General features: G+C 43.5%; 1 protein-coding gene across 2 annotated transcripts in view; it reads left to right on the top strand.

Moving 5' to 3' along the window:
- Positions 1-15,154, top strand: part of TBC1D23 (TBC1 domain family member 23) — a 61,920-nt gene that overhangs the window by 15,945 nt on the left and 30,821 nt on the right. For both annotated transcript variants that reach the window (XM_006038478.3, XM_006038477.3), the window contains exons 3-7: positions 1-64; positions 5,407-5,611; positions 8,592-8,715; positions 14,201-14,325; positions 14,418-14,461. The exon at positions 1-64 is cut by the window's left edge and continues 30 nt beyond it. In XM_006038478.3, the coding sequence (XP_006038540.1) occupies positions 1-64; positions 5,407-5,611; positions 8,592-8,715; positions 14,201-14,325; positions 14,418-14,461 (562 nt within the window). The remainder of the gene's footprint in view (positions 65-5,406; positions 5,612-8,591; positions 8,716-14,200; positions 14,326-14,417; positions 14,462-15,154) is intronic.

Consider the following 15,154-nt stretch of genomic DNA (forward strand, 5'->3'; position numbering starts at 1 on the left):
TGGGATGGTTCTTTAGATCTACCAGAACAGAGTATAATATATAAGGATTGCCAGGAGCTAATTGGTAAGTTTGATTACACAGTCTGCATAAAAACTTTTTGCCATCTCTGCTCTCTTACAGCATGTAATTAACATAATTGTCTCAATAAAGCTTGCATTGTTGCGGAGGCTGGGTACGGAAGGCAAAAGCGTACATAACATGGAAGAATCATTAGATACCTTTTAATGTGTAAGCAGAATTTTATCTAAACTCAGACCTTTGAGTGGATGATATCATAGATACACAAAGTATTCTCTGGTACATGCTAAATTGCATAAACTAAACAAAGTCCAATGGGAAGAAAGCTAATAGTTAATTTTCTTTCAACAAAAAGTTTGTCTTCCCAATTTTATGGTCTTAATGTAATGTCCTTCATACTTTAAACTAGAGGTGAACCAATACATTGGCCCTATATCAGATTGGCACCAACTTATAAAGAAAATTGGCTGTATTGGAAATCAGCCTGATGTGGCCAATAACTTGACTGATAAATGCCCGTGCATGCAGATAGCAAGGAGCACAGCCCGGCATCCTGGAGACTTGCGTGCAGCTGGTAAATCTGTTATGGTTGGAGGAAAGGGGCATGGAGGGGCAGATCAACACCTCCTGCGGTGAGGGACAGAGTGGGACAGGTGCTACCCAGCCAGGGTGAGGCGGGGGTGGAGCCGCAGCTCCTCTAGAGGGGTGTGTGCTCTCCCCCCCCCCCGATCTGGGAGGGGCAGGTGGGTTGCAGCTGTGGGCAGAAGCTGGGGCTGCATTGGGCTCTTCTCAGTGGGGGCTGGGCTTGGGGCAGAGGGGCGGTGGCACTGGGAGGGGACTTTGAGGGGGGGCTGCATACCTCCCCAAATTTCAGTGTAGTGTCGTCGTTCCCACCCCCCCCAACCCTGTTCCCAGTACTGCTGCCGCCTGCTGGGCACAGCCCTGGCTCAACCCCCGCCTCCACCCACGCCCCAGGAAGAGCCAGGGCTGCGCCAGGCAGGTGTTGGCAGCATTGGGAGGGGCTATGGCAAAATTTAGGGATGGCTGCAGCCCAAATTCTCTGATTTTTTAACACCCCCCAAATCCATGTCTTTCCGTGAACACAATGTTTTATTGATATATTCACAATTGTAAAGCAGTTTGGAAGCTTACCAGTGCCTCATTCATTTTAATAAAATAAATTTTTAATACCTGTATATTTTGGTGGGATTTGGGGGTTTTTGTTTGTTTGTTTTATCATGAAAAATCAGAGTTCCTGTTGCCCCCTTCGCTCACCAAGACATGAGTCCAGCTGCAGCTGTCCCCCCAGATGCTTTGTGATGTTGAGCAGCCCTGATATGGTAGTACCTTGCCCCAGCCCTCCTGCTGCCCCTCACTCCTGACCCACAGTCCCTCACCCTCTAGCTCTGTTGGTGCCTCTCACTCCTGATCTAGAGCCCCTGCACCCTGCCGTGCTGGAGGGGGCCCCTGCTGATGCCACCTTGTCTGGCCCTCACGAACTCACAGGATGGCTGTCTGTGGGGACATGGCAAGAACAGCCTCCAACATGAGGTGCATGCAGTACACCTCGTGTAGAAGCATATGCAGTGACTGGGGCACCACACACTGCCCCGTGCCACAGGCTGGGGCTGTGGCACAGTGGGGAGGACTGACCCCTGGGCTGGGCTGGAGGAAGGAGGAGGGGGGTGCTTGTGGCACTCCCCATCATGCACTGCGGCTCCTGTGCCCTGCCAGGTGGCCTGCCACCCCATCCCTGCCCGTGAGAGCATGGGCACTGGCCCCTGGCCTGACCATGCAGCTCCCCACCACCTCCCCTCCCCACTTCCACCACTGGAGGGGCAGGTGCCTTTAGGCAGGCCCCGCTGGCAACAGTGTGGAGCTGGGCTCCTTGATGACACCAAGTGCTGCCTCAGCCCTCCTTCCCAGCCACAGTGCCTAGACACCTTCCCCCAGTGCTGGCAGGCACCCCCTTCCCTCACCCCCCCCATCCCCTTTGTATACATGCATGCACGCATAGCTCCCCACATGGTCCCTAGGCCCTGGCCCTCCAACCCCCTGCTCCCCCCATAGACTTACCTGTATCCAACTACTGGGGCTACTCCCACTACCCTACCTGACTATAGGTCGGTCACGTGTGTGAACACGCACATGATGCCACCTGCCTCCTGCCACTCCCCCCCCATGCCCAAGCAGCGTATTACAGGCTGGTTTCCTGTGGTTTTCTCCTTTTTAAAGGGGAAAATCCACAGTTTTGCACCTTTTCCCATGGGAGACAGAAAACCTGGATTCCTGGTGATCACCTCACATAGAACTAATAACCGCAAGGAAAGAAAATGTAACCGCAAGGAAAGAAAATGCATTTGCCATTCTGTATTATTGAAGTAAATTTTTTTTTTTTTTTAAAGGGCAAATTCCATTTCCAGCAGAAAATAGAGGGAAATTTAGCACAGCAGAATGAGCCTGCCCAAGTTGGGCTTTTGCCTGAGCATGAGAACTAAAATGCTTGCATACTTTTATGGAAATTGCCAAGGGATCTTTAATAACTGCAGGTTGCCAGCTCATCACAAAGAGCAGCAAAGTAAAGTATCCCCTGACACAGTGCAGAAGCAATGGTTTGATTCTGGCCAACAGGTCAGAATGCCAGCTACTTTTATCATTAATACCAGTTCAAGCAGCATTTTTAGGAGGAAAGATCTCTAATTCCACTGTTAGCTGCAGCTTAACTCATTCTATTCCATTGGGCAGTCAGATAGATACTAGCTACAATAATATTTTTATAACTGTTGCAAATACTCACATTATAAAATTATATCCAGTTTTAAAACCAAGTAAATAAATTTATTCCCCTCTAATATTAATATTTAGAAGAGGCTTTGTCCCCCTTTCTGACTTGGTGTTTTCATAATGAAGATAAAAAATAAGCCTAAATGGACACTGTGCATTTAATACACTTTTGTCTGAAAATGTTACCAAATGTAATTAGCTCCTCCAAAATGGTCTTTTTTAAATTTTCATTTGTACAAGTCAGCTTCCCCCTTTATTTAGGTCTTTCACCTAGCAACGCAGAAGAGTATGTTAAAGAGAAGAGACTGCAACTTCAAAAGTACAGTACCTGCTACTAGACATAGCGTAGTGAAGACCCCTGGATTTCCTTACAGAATTCTCAACTGTTTTGAAAGAGCAGCTATTGTTTGACTCACTCTTTTCTTCTCAGTCACTCCTATTTCTTTACCTTAAAAGAAAAATGTCACTCTGCACATGCCCCAGATCTTAAAATTAACACTGAAGAGCAGCCAAATTTCAGAAGCCCTTAAAATACATAATTTTCATTGGTGTTAAAATTTATTTTGAATTTTAGATTAGTTTTTGAGCACAAACTGCTGTTTCTCAGGTCTGGGCAAGACATGCAGGCCACAAGTTGGTGGTATAGCTTATTAGTGGTAGAAGCCAGAGATGGAAAGTCAAGGACACAGAATAAATATAACCTACAGGTTACAATTCCCTGCTGACCAGGCTGTCTCTAACAAACCCTCCTTCTACTGCTTCCCATATTAAATGTGAATCAAGGTGGCAAAATGCTAATATAAAAAAGAATCTGAAACTCATCTGTGAATTCAGCCAGTCATGCATTTCCTCAGAATGCAGTCTTGATAGTTCGAAGTACCAGCAAGTAAGTTGCCATGCACATCAGCTTCAATTTATGTGTTGTACCATTGAAACATTGTAATTGGATTACTGAATACTTTGCAATTCCAGTGCTAGAAACCTAAGCTTTAACTAAAGAAGATTTTTTTTTTTCTTTGGCTACTGTGGTTACCAGGTTATCCTTGAAAGAGAGTAGCATATAAACTAGTGTAGCCTTATCTTCCAGAGTCCAAACTGCTGAAACTACAGCACTGAGAATTTCCCTTTTCATCTTAGTTAATTGAGAGACCTAAAGATAACCAATTTAACTGCTCATTATTTTTAGCTAACAGCTAATATGTTTATTCCATAATCTCAGGCTGCCTTCCTAGATACCAAAAGAGCCCAGCTACCAGCCATTTAGCTGACATCCCTTTTCTCCCGATGATAGATTCTGCTATACATTACATTACTAGCACAAATATTGAAGATATAAAGACAAAATTGAATGTAATATGAAAATAAGTAATGATTATTATAATTATTCTTATTCGTTTACATGTTGATTTAAACTATATTTTACTGACTTGGCTTCATCAGGACATATATATTCTCTTGGAAATTCCATGTCTAATTTACAGTAGCCTCCAACCCCAGCCTGTAGTTCCTTTTGAGCGCTGTCTCACAATCAAGTGCAGAAAAACCTTAACTTCATATTCATATTTTTTATATACAGATAATGCATCATAGAGAGTACCATTGTGCTCTTGTATAAACAGAACATATCTTAATCAAAGTGAGGTCAGAGTTTACGTTTTGTATGCAAGTAGGCTTGTGTAGAATTAGAAGTATGCACTGTGGGTTGAGCTTTGAAACTGAAAAGAGTTCGTTGTGAAGTCTGGGGAAACTGAATCGCTTCTCAGCTTCTTGTGGGCTCAGAACAGGTGTTGTGCTGAGTTCTCCAAATGGGAGTAACAAGGGGCATTTAGTGCACAAATTTATAAATATGGAGTTTCCATGTTTGTTTGGGGTTGGGTTTTTTTTGGGGGGGGGGGGGGGGATGTGGCGATTTCTCTGTTTGTACTGTGCTATGACATTCCAGCATGCTTTATAACTGTACAGTTGTATACAAAAAAAAAAATAACAAGTTGCTCATGAAAAGTTAGGCTAGTGGTTTAATCCTATTTGCACCTTTTCTCTCAAACTGGGTTCAAGCTTTTATGTAAAAGCAAATGCGGTAGTATATATAGGCATGATCAGCCTCTGAAACTATTCCATTAGCACAGGGATTTTCTACCTTTTTTAGTCTAAGTACCACTGGCAGCTGGATGCTGAAGCGGGGGGAGGGGTGTGACTGGATGCCAAGCAGAGGGGAATAACACACAGCTGGATACAGGGCAGGGAGGTGGGGACGGAGAGCCACCGCCTCCCAGAAGCAGGACCGGGGCAAGGTGGGGAAGTTCACTGGGCTGGAGTGAAGGCAGCAGCGCCCCCTTTGCTGGGTGGAGAAGCTCACCAGGGGCCCACCGCATGCGACCGCCGCATGCGACCTTTCCTGCCCCACAAAGGGGTGCCACTGCCCTCACCCCACCCCAGCCCTGCTCCTGGGAGGCGGCGGTGCTCAGTCCCCTCCCAGCTGCGCTTACCCACTAAGACTGGTACCCCCAGGGGTATGTGTACCCCTGGTTGACAACCCCAGCATTAGCAGATTCCATGAGGCTGTTAACATGAGTTCTAAGTATGTTATGCTTGTGTTTTTCCAGACCAGCTGTCAGTTCCAGAAGAGGAGAAGTCAGTATTACTTTTGGACATTGAGTCTGTTATTACCTTTTATTGTAAGTCACGTAATGTTAAATACTCTTCTTGTCTCGGCTGGATACATTTACTCAAGCCGCTGCTTCATCTTCAAATTCCACGTAGTGATTTGTACAACTGCTTTTATGCAATCATGAACAAGTATATTCCCAGGTAAATGCATATTTTTTGCATGTGATCTGTATTTGTTGACAGTGAATGTGTGAAATGGCTTTTATCAAAAAATATGTGGTGTCTTTAGCAAATAACATACAGCTTACTGCAGAAATAAAGCAATATTACTGTTTACAGCAGAACTGCCAAACTCCCTTATGCTATTGTAAATTTTATTGCATACATGAGAGTGTATTTAATCCAAGTGAAACAGATGCTTGCGTTTAGACTAACTACTCTCCCAGTATTACTACAAAAAAATTGTGTTCTAATTAAGATTATGGTAGTACCTTGAGATTCTAAATGAGATTTGATACCCCAATGTGTGTGGTGTTCCATGAATGCATATCAGTAGATAGGTCATGCTCAAAGAGTTTAATCTTAGGAGACAAGACAAAAATCTGCTGAGAAAATATTATTCCTATTATAAAGATAAGGCAATCAAGATAATTAGGTAATTCACCTCAGGATACACAGGCGGTCTGTAGCACAGTTGATTCGTTTAGATTTCCAGTATCAGAGTTAATTGCAAAAAGATATTTTCTCTATCAAAAATGAAGCAACCTTTATGAAAACTTTTATGATATAAGTTATTAATATTGATACTATCCTGCCTCAAATGCAAATTGTGCTGCGGTCCAAAGCTGCCTCTTCATTTCTCCAGTGGCTGAGCTTGCTGTCCTGCTGCCTTCTTTGCCCAAGAAAGGGGCATCTGAACTCGCTCTCTGCTCTTGAGGCAGTGAGTTGCATGTCGACTAGATATGTGGATAGATCGCTAGAAATTTGGTTGTCTTGCTAAGTGTAGTAAAGAAATTAATGAATTAATTAATTATTAATTAATTCATTAATCGGAGAAAAAGAGTTCAGTCTTGAAATGCAATATTTATTGTGCTTATATTTCACTGTAGGTGGAAGTACATAGTTCTCTAAATTACTAAAGCTGATTTTTTGTTTTGTTTTTAATATGAGCCTACTTTTACTATTGGGACTTGGTAAAGTGTGCTTGAATGATTTTAAACAGCTTTATGCATTAACCATGCAGAGACCACAGACAGATGTTATGTTGGTAGTGCTACAAGTGTCAAAAGTCAAGAAGACAGATGTGTACACCCCAAGTAGCACCATCAGAAATATTCCTGGATTCTCTGTAGCACTCTGTTTTATAGTGTCACATGCAATGTCTGTACTTTTGTGAGACAAGGGATCTTTTGGTTCCTGAACATCCCACTGTACAACACTGGGGATGTGAGGTCAGAGAATATGGTGGACAATTATTGAGCATTGCTTGGGTTCTTAGCTGTCATTTAATCAAGTGGGGCAGAGAACAGAGCTGCAACTCCCAGAGACTGGGGGTAGAAGTGCACTCACTGAGAGTCTGCTGCTGTCCCACAGCAGGCAGTGGGCTGCTGCCATCAGTCTCTGGAAAGCTGCAGCTTTGCTGGTTGCTTCCCTGCAGGCTGCCAGGAAATACACTTGTTGCTCTTGGTCTCTGTGGAGCTACACTTTTATTTGCCACTTCCCATAAGCAGCACTAGGCTGTCAGTCAGCTAGCTACTTCCTTGTCCACCCCCTTGTTGCAGAGCATGCTGCTCTATGCCTCTGTGGCAATTTTATAATGCTCCTTCCAAGGGGGCTACAAATTTAATGTTTGTCCAAAGTGAAATTATGTTGTGAGCTCAAATTGTTTTGCTAAGAAAAGGTTAATGAACTGTGTGCCTTCAGCGTACACTTACACTGTTAATCCCGGGAAAACAGAAGTCTTTTAAAATTGTCGTACCTGTAATGGTTCGAACGGTATAACTTATTTTAAGATAGACACGCAGATCTTTGAAGCAAGCTTTTGTTTATTTAAGAGAAAAGGAATAAACAGAGTATACTCACAAAATCCAATACAGCATGCTCAAGCCTTGTTACTTCTTAAGCGCAATTTCTAAAAACACCCTTAAAGATGATGCCTGGAGCAGGTCACCTAAGTCGTTGGTCATGCACTACCCACAAAACTTCTAAATTATCTGTTCCCCCAGCAGTACGCTTCTATGAGAACCCTAAGATCTGCACACCTTGCTCAAATTTATTCGCATCTAAGCCGAATTTAGGACCAAATTTGGATTAACCTTTACTGTGATTGGCTAAACGCTAGAACATTTTGTGGTTAGTGTGGTCTGCAACTAACTTTATTTTGTACCGCATTGTGGTGAGATACCCTTTTCACCTCTGATCTTCTCAGGTTAGGCTCCTGGAAACAAGTTTGCAGATTACATCTTACCTCCCAGAGGCTTTGGCGTCGCTGAGCTGCTCTTCATGGTTTGCCAGTACAGGTGTTTCATTGCTTTGACAATGTTGTGAAACCACATTTTTCCCTGTTTCGGCAGCTCAGTAGCAACCGTGCAGTCAGAACACTTGGGTTTCTCTTTTGTCAACTTTGTACTTTGTTTCTGTACTGTCAGCAAAACCATAGATATGGGTATCACAAAGATAATGCATTGAACGTTTAAAAGAGTGTATTGGGGTGTTTACCAGTTGCTTCAGTACCTACAAAATGTCCACATATGAGATGCTCAAATTGATAACTATATTTGATTGGAGGTCTTCATAGAGAGTTAATTTTACTGTAAAAGCAACTTCTATCTCTGCTATCTTACAAGTAAATTCTTCCCCTTAAATGTCCTATGCTTTCAAGATGAGCAGTGGACACTTTTAAAAATCACTTTGGTCTGTTTTTTCAATGTGGCACACTCAAGTTCATGATGCCTTTTCAGTTGTGTAAATCTGTGTGGATGCTACTACTACATGACAGTTTAAATCTTGCAAAAGCATCTAATTGTCCTTACTACTCAGCCAGTTTCAATGTGGCTGACTGTGTAAGTCATCACAGGATCAGTCCCTATGTTGTTGTTTTTTTGTCTTAATACACATGAGGTTGCCTGCTGACTGGAGTATTGTGGACTTGTTATAATTATTCTTGCTCCTTATTTTTCAGGGATTGTTTTCTGAAGGGGAGACCATTTCATCTCTTTAGGCTGCTTCTCCAGTACCATGAACCAGAACTCTGCTCTTTTCTTGACACTAAGAAGATGACACCAGACTCATATGCACTCAACTGGGTAATAAAGTGAAAGTAGGGAAACATAATGAAAAATAAATTTCTGTAGAAACTTTAAGTGAAAACTGCCAAGTTACAGAATGCTAATATAAGGGAACTTTAGGTTGTTGTTTTTTTTAAAATAACTTTAAAGTGTATTGGAATATGTGAAGATCATAGAGATGTATTTGTTGTGCATGTGTTATCTTTTTATAATCAATTCTAATAGGAGGCAAGGTGCTGTGAACACCAGGTCTTCATTCATAATATATAGCTTTTAATACAACATATGCATACAGAGGCCTTGATATTAGGAGTTGGAAATAATTGGCATTACATTTGGGTGACAGTATATACATCAGTGATTTGTCATATTCCAGGAGATTAATTTACAATACTCTAGAGCAGCAGTTGACAATCAGTAAAGGCTGTGGGCCAAATTGACCCAGTTTAGGCTAGACACAAGTGGTCGCTAGGATCTAACCACTCCTGCCACTTTTCCTCACCATTGCCATGGGGAAAGTAAACAGTGCGCTACTTTTCCCTGCTCCTGCCAGGGAAAAACAGAGGCGGCAGACACTTTCCTTGTGTCCATCACCCCTGTTTTTTTTCCTTCTCTGCTGGCACAGGAAGAACACCTGCTGCCACTTTTCCCCATGCTGACACTGCTGCTGAAGTCCCATGTCCATGTCTGTAGGTTGCCAGTCCCTGCTCCAGAATACTTATCCACCTGTGCATTTGTTCCACATGTGGTCATCTGCTCATGGATTGTCAATAATAGCTAGAGTAACTTGGTATAAACTCAAATCCCTCTCTGCTAAATATGTGAAATGAAAGCCACATGCAGAACTGATATTCAAACCTGTCATTGTTTATAGAATTGTGGAATGATATTTATTTAAAGAACTAGGTTTCTTCCTACTTCAGTTTTTTAATTAACTTGATTGAGAAGTAAGGCAAGTATGTGTCCTATTGATTTCAATGTTAGTCTTGTGTATCAGGACCACAAGATTGTACTGAAAGTTTGATAGCTTTATTGATGACTTAGCATAGAAAATTAAATGCTATAATACAATGCCATTCTGTTTTAAGAAGTCTGTAATGTGTGTGTGTGTGTGTGTGTGTGTGTGTGTACACACATGCGCACAACTTCGGTGATGACCCATAACGTTTCTGGGCTGCTAAAATTATAAGTATGCACGTACAAATCTAGGTTTAGCCAGCCATCATCCAAAGCAGCTTCCTGCCCCAAATGGGCAGGGAGGACAAGGGATGGAGGTCTGGCCTCTTGCCTCTCACCTCTTCTTTACTCACCACTCTTGGGGGAGAATTAATTTAAGATGACCTTTCAATAATAATTTTCTACACATAGAACACTTGCTATGTAAGAGACTATAAGATGATGGTAAATTTCACTTAGTATTAGGAAGCTAAATTGGGGTGACTCCTTTTTCTGACTTTTTTCAAGGGCTGGGATGAAATTTATAAGTACAGAACTACGTAAGAAGAGGCTCTTACATTATGGTTGCATCATTGTCCTTCAAAGAGAGGCTGCTTTCAGCAGTTCTTCATTTTATACTTGTGCTAAGCCTCTGACTCTTATTACAGCTGTAGATCAGGAGGTGTTAAAATCTCACAAAGTCACTCTTAAAAGCAGGTGAAGTGCTACTGAAAGTTTATGACAATGGTGGTAATACAACAGAAGATTAAATAAGATTCTAAACTGATAAAGTAGTTTACATTTCAATTGAGCATTGTTACAAATTTTGCCCAAGATATCTGGAAGGAAATGACAAAATTATTTTCTTTCATGTGCTATGAATTTTTTTCATAGCAGCAAAGGATGCTTTCTTTAGGATTGTGTATACCCAAAGATTAGTTTTTGGGTTTTTGGTTTTGTTTGTTTTACAGTGATTAAAAATGCTACCATTGCTGGCAGATGTTTAGTAACTCATCTCTCAGTTGTATGAAGGTGCCACACATGTGTCTATGATAATGAATGACCCTGTGAAAAGTAGCTGTATAAAAAATGGCACCATCTTAAAAAGAACTCACTGCTTCTCTTGATGTATTCAGTCATGTCTGCTGACATTAATGGCTAATTTTCTTAGATTTCCTAGACATTAGGGCTGGAAGGGACCTTGTAAGATCAGGTCCAGCCCCCTGCCCAAGGGGCAGGAAGTCAGCTGGGGTCAAAGGATCCCAGCAAGATAAGTGTCCAAATGTTTCTTGAAAGTGTCCAGAGTAGGTGCTTGCACCAGAGTCTGTTCTGGGCCTTGGGGGCTCAGACAGTAAAGAAGGTTTTTCCTTATGTCCAGCCTAAAACGATCTTGCAGGAGCTTGTGGTCATTGGGCCTTGTCATCCCCTGGGGTGCTCTGGTGAACAGGCATTCCCCAAGATCATGATGCACACCCCTTACAGGCTGCCACCAAGTCACCCCTGAGGTTGCGCTTCTCCAGGCTGAAGAGTCCCATACATCGCAGCCTTTCTTCATAAAGTCTGTTTTCTTGTCCTGATCATGCATGTGGCACTCCTCTGAACTCTCTCAAGCTTTGCCACGTCCTTCCTAAATTGTGGAGCCCAGAATTGGATGCAGTACTCCAGTTGGGGCCTCACCAAGGTCGAGTACAGCAGGAGGATGACATCCTGGGTCTTGCTTGAGATGCATCGGTAGATGCAAGCCAGAGTTTTTTTTGCTTTGCCAGCTGCGATATCGCATTGGTGGCTCATATACATCTTGTGGTCAGTTGTGACCCCCCAAGTCTTTTTCAGTCATGATGCTAGCAAGCGTAGCATTGCTGAGCCTGTAAATGTGACGCGGGTTCTTATTCCCAAGGTGGAGCACCTTGCATTTCTTCGTATTAAATGCCATCAGGTTTTCATCTGCCCACCTTGCAAGCCTGTCAAGGTCAGCCTGGATCACAAGCCTATCCTCAAGTGTGGACACTCTTCCCTAAAGTTTGGTGTTGTCAGCAAACTTAGCCAGTCCACTTTTGACATCAGTGTCCAGATAGTTTTTGAAGACATTAAAGAGTACAGGTCTGAGAACTGAGCTTTGGGGGACCCCACTAGTCACCAAGTGCCTTGTTGATTCAGTTCCATCAACTGCCACTCTCTGGGTCTAACCTCAGAGCCAGTTCTCCAGCCATCGGACTGGAGTACTTGAGGCTGCAGTTGCCCAATTTTTCCATGAGGACATCACGGAACACCAGATCAAAGGCTTTTTTAAAGTCCAAATATATGACATCAACCTTTTCCCTTTTGTCCAGGTGATATATCACCTGGTCATAGAAGGAAATGAGACTTGTTGCGTGTAGGTGTTGCTTGATCAACCTGTGCTGGCTGTCCTTCAGAATGTTGCCTTCTGTTATCCTGTCAAGAATGATTTCTTTGATAATTTTTTCCAAAATCTTCCCAGGGTTTGAGGTCAAACTGACCGGCCAGGTCTTCTTTCCTCCCTTTCTTGAAGATGGGCACCACGCTGCCTCTCTTCCAATCTTCAGGTACTTCACCTGAGCGCCACAAGTTCTTGAGTAACCTCACCAGCGGCTGCACTATGATGTCTGTCAGTTCCTTTAGCATTCTTGGGTGCAACCTGTCTGGACCAGCTGATTTATGGGGGCCCAGCCTCTCAAGATGCGCCCTCACAAGATCCACACCAATGGTGGGCATATATTCATCCTCACCCTGGTCATCCTGCATCATGTTAGGCAGGGTGGTCCCTTTGGGCTGGTGAAAAACAGACGCAAAGTAATCATTAAGCAGATTGGCTTTTTCCTGGGTGTCAGTAGTCAGGTGCCTCAGCTGAACCCTGCTCCCAGAGCCCTGTAGCCACTTGCGACCCAGCTGGGATTGCTCCGAGCTGTGTCATTTGTGCCCACATGGATAAGGAACATAGGGTAGTGTTTGGAGGGCCAGATAAGTTTTGGGATTCTCTCAGCCACATCCCGGATACAGGCTCCTGGGAGGCAGCAAACCTCCCAGGCTAAGGGGTTGGGTTGACAGATTGCTCCCTCTGTCCCCCTCAAGAGGGAGTTGCCCACAATGACCACTCTGCATTTTGTCTTAGGGATTTCATAGATTTTTTTTCATAGATTTCATAGACATCAGGGCTGGAAGGGACCTCGGAAGATCATCGATGATAGCTGGTTGTGTTTCTTCCTTACTTGCAGTGGCTGACAGCTTTGCAAACTCTACTGGTACTGCAAGAGGTTCATACCTGTTGCAGAGATCCAGGGGGGTGGTGCCCCTGGTACAGTGAGCCTTGGCTGGACAGTATGGGAGTGCCTTTTGGCCTCCCTAGTCCTGGCAGGTGACCTAGGTCTTCCCTCTTCTTTCCTGGGGCAAAGGGCTTGGCAGTAGGAGTCAGTCTCCTGTTTGCCATCCCTGATGGCACACAGCCTCTGCACCGCAGTCTGGAGCAGCACTGTCTGGCATTCCAGGGACTCCAATATGGAGCAAACCTCACAAGGGGAGGTTGCAGTGCTCCTGATCCCATGTGCCTGGAGTCATGCCAGGCAGCCCCTACAGCTGAGAGCCAGGGGCTCCGTCTGAATGGAGGCTGGAACCATGGGTTCTGTCTGGGTGGAGGCCTCAGAAGTACCAGAGGGGAGGGATCCAGCTGCAGGGGTAAACCTTGGGGTGCAATGTGTCCCACCCATCATTGCACCAGTAATAATTTGGCTACTACTATGCCAACTGCTCCCTTGAGGCTTGCTGCCTAGGGCCTCGTGCCCCTCCTGCCCGCCCTCCTGCATGAACTCCTGCGCTAACTTGCACACCAGGCCTAGAAGCACACCTGTTTGCACCTTCTGTTCGCAAGGCTCCAGTAGCGTGGCTCCCTGGGGGGCTGGGCCAAGTGGGAAGAGGGCGGGGAGAAGTGACCCTCCTCAGCTCCTCTCAGCTGCCTCCATGCAGGTGGGCTAGGTCCCTCTCACCATGGGCTCTGCTTGCCTCCAGCTAGGCTGGGGGTTGTCAGGGGTCCCGGGGCTCACGGGGGCACAATGGGCTTCCGCCTGTGCGTCTTGCTCTGGAGCTGGGGCCAAAGTGCAGCTTTTTAAATAAATAAACAAGCTTTTGCTAGTTTTGACTGGTATTACGTGCAAATGCAGAACAAGGAAAATGAACTGTATTCATATATGCCTTGAATATCAAAACTATAAGCCAAGTACAACTTTTCAAAATCTGTTTTGCTGAAGGCATATGAAGCAGAAAAAAATTCTAGTCTAATCCCAGATCTCAGAATGAGTTTGTGGGGTAAGCAGTTTAGTGTTTGAAAGTGGTTTTCTTCAAATTAAGACCTATTTAATCATTGAGCCTCACTAGTGTACTTTTTGTAAAAGTGATTTTAAGGGTAAAACTAGCCTTTAATCCATGATGCAGATATGAAATACTATATGCCTCTCATGCTTGTCTTTTAGCTAGCTTGTCTCTTTTTGTTACAGTATTGTTGTTGTACTAAAATCATTTCTAGCTCTCTTTTCAATTGCATTTTTTAACTTTTCAGCTTGGAAGCCTCTTTTCTTATTACTGCTCAGCTGAAGTCACTCAGGCAATATGGGATGGATACCTACAACAAGCAGATCCATTCTTTATGTATTTTCTAATGTTAATCATGCTTGTCAATGCAAAGTGAGTACGTAGTCAATGTAAGCATTTGTTTTCTCCATGCATTTGTTTGGGTTTTTTTACTGAATCTACTGTTGTGGTTCTGTTGTTTTCAGAGACACCATCTTGGCACAAGAATTGGACAGAGAAGAAATGATAAGTAAGTATGGTTCTTGCAAAACTGCTAGAAAAATCTTCCCCATTAATCTGCTTTCATGAAGTCCTCATTCATCTGCTTGCTATCTACTTCTCTTCATGATGTTCTTGACTGTCCCCTTCAAAAATCTGTGCTGAAAACTTGTTCCTGCCCATATTTTGTTTTCATATCTTTCTTTTTGTTTTTCCCCCTACATTTGCTTCTGGCCTTTTATCCATTCTTTTCTTGTACCTCCCTTTCTTCAACAATTGGTATCCTTTATTTGTGCTATATACTTGAAATTATCCATGCTTCAAGCAGTCTCTTTCTTTAAACTTATTTCATTTGCTGTGCTTTCCAGTTTTTATTTTTATCTTGCACTCTATATGCAATTACTGTTTAGCTGATCTTTTCCCTGGGCGTTCTGTTGATATAAATAGGCCTCTAAGCTTTTCAGGCAGGGATGTTCTCTAATAGAGAGGCATATTGCTTTGTTAATGTCAGTGAACCTTAAACTTAATATATTTACTTTTATAAATCTCTTAATACAAAATAAGGTTTTTGGGGGGACAGCTGTATCTCTGACATACTCTGGTGAGTTGGTTCCCTTTCGCTGTGATGCACAGATAAACATCTGGTACCTGCACTCAGTTTTTGCTGCATTTCCCTACTCCATCCTCCTCATTCTTTCTTTCTCTTTCCCCCCCCCCCCCCCCC

This window comes from Alligator sinensis, unplaced genomic scaffold (genome assembly GCF_000455745.1).
Source record: "Alligator sinensis unplaced genomic scaffold, ASM45574v1 scaffold2151_1, whole genome shotgun sequence".
Lineage (NCBI taxonomy): Eukaryota > Metazoa > Chordata > Crocodylia > Alligatoridae > Alligator > Alligator sinensis.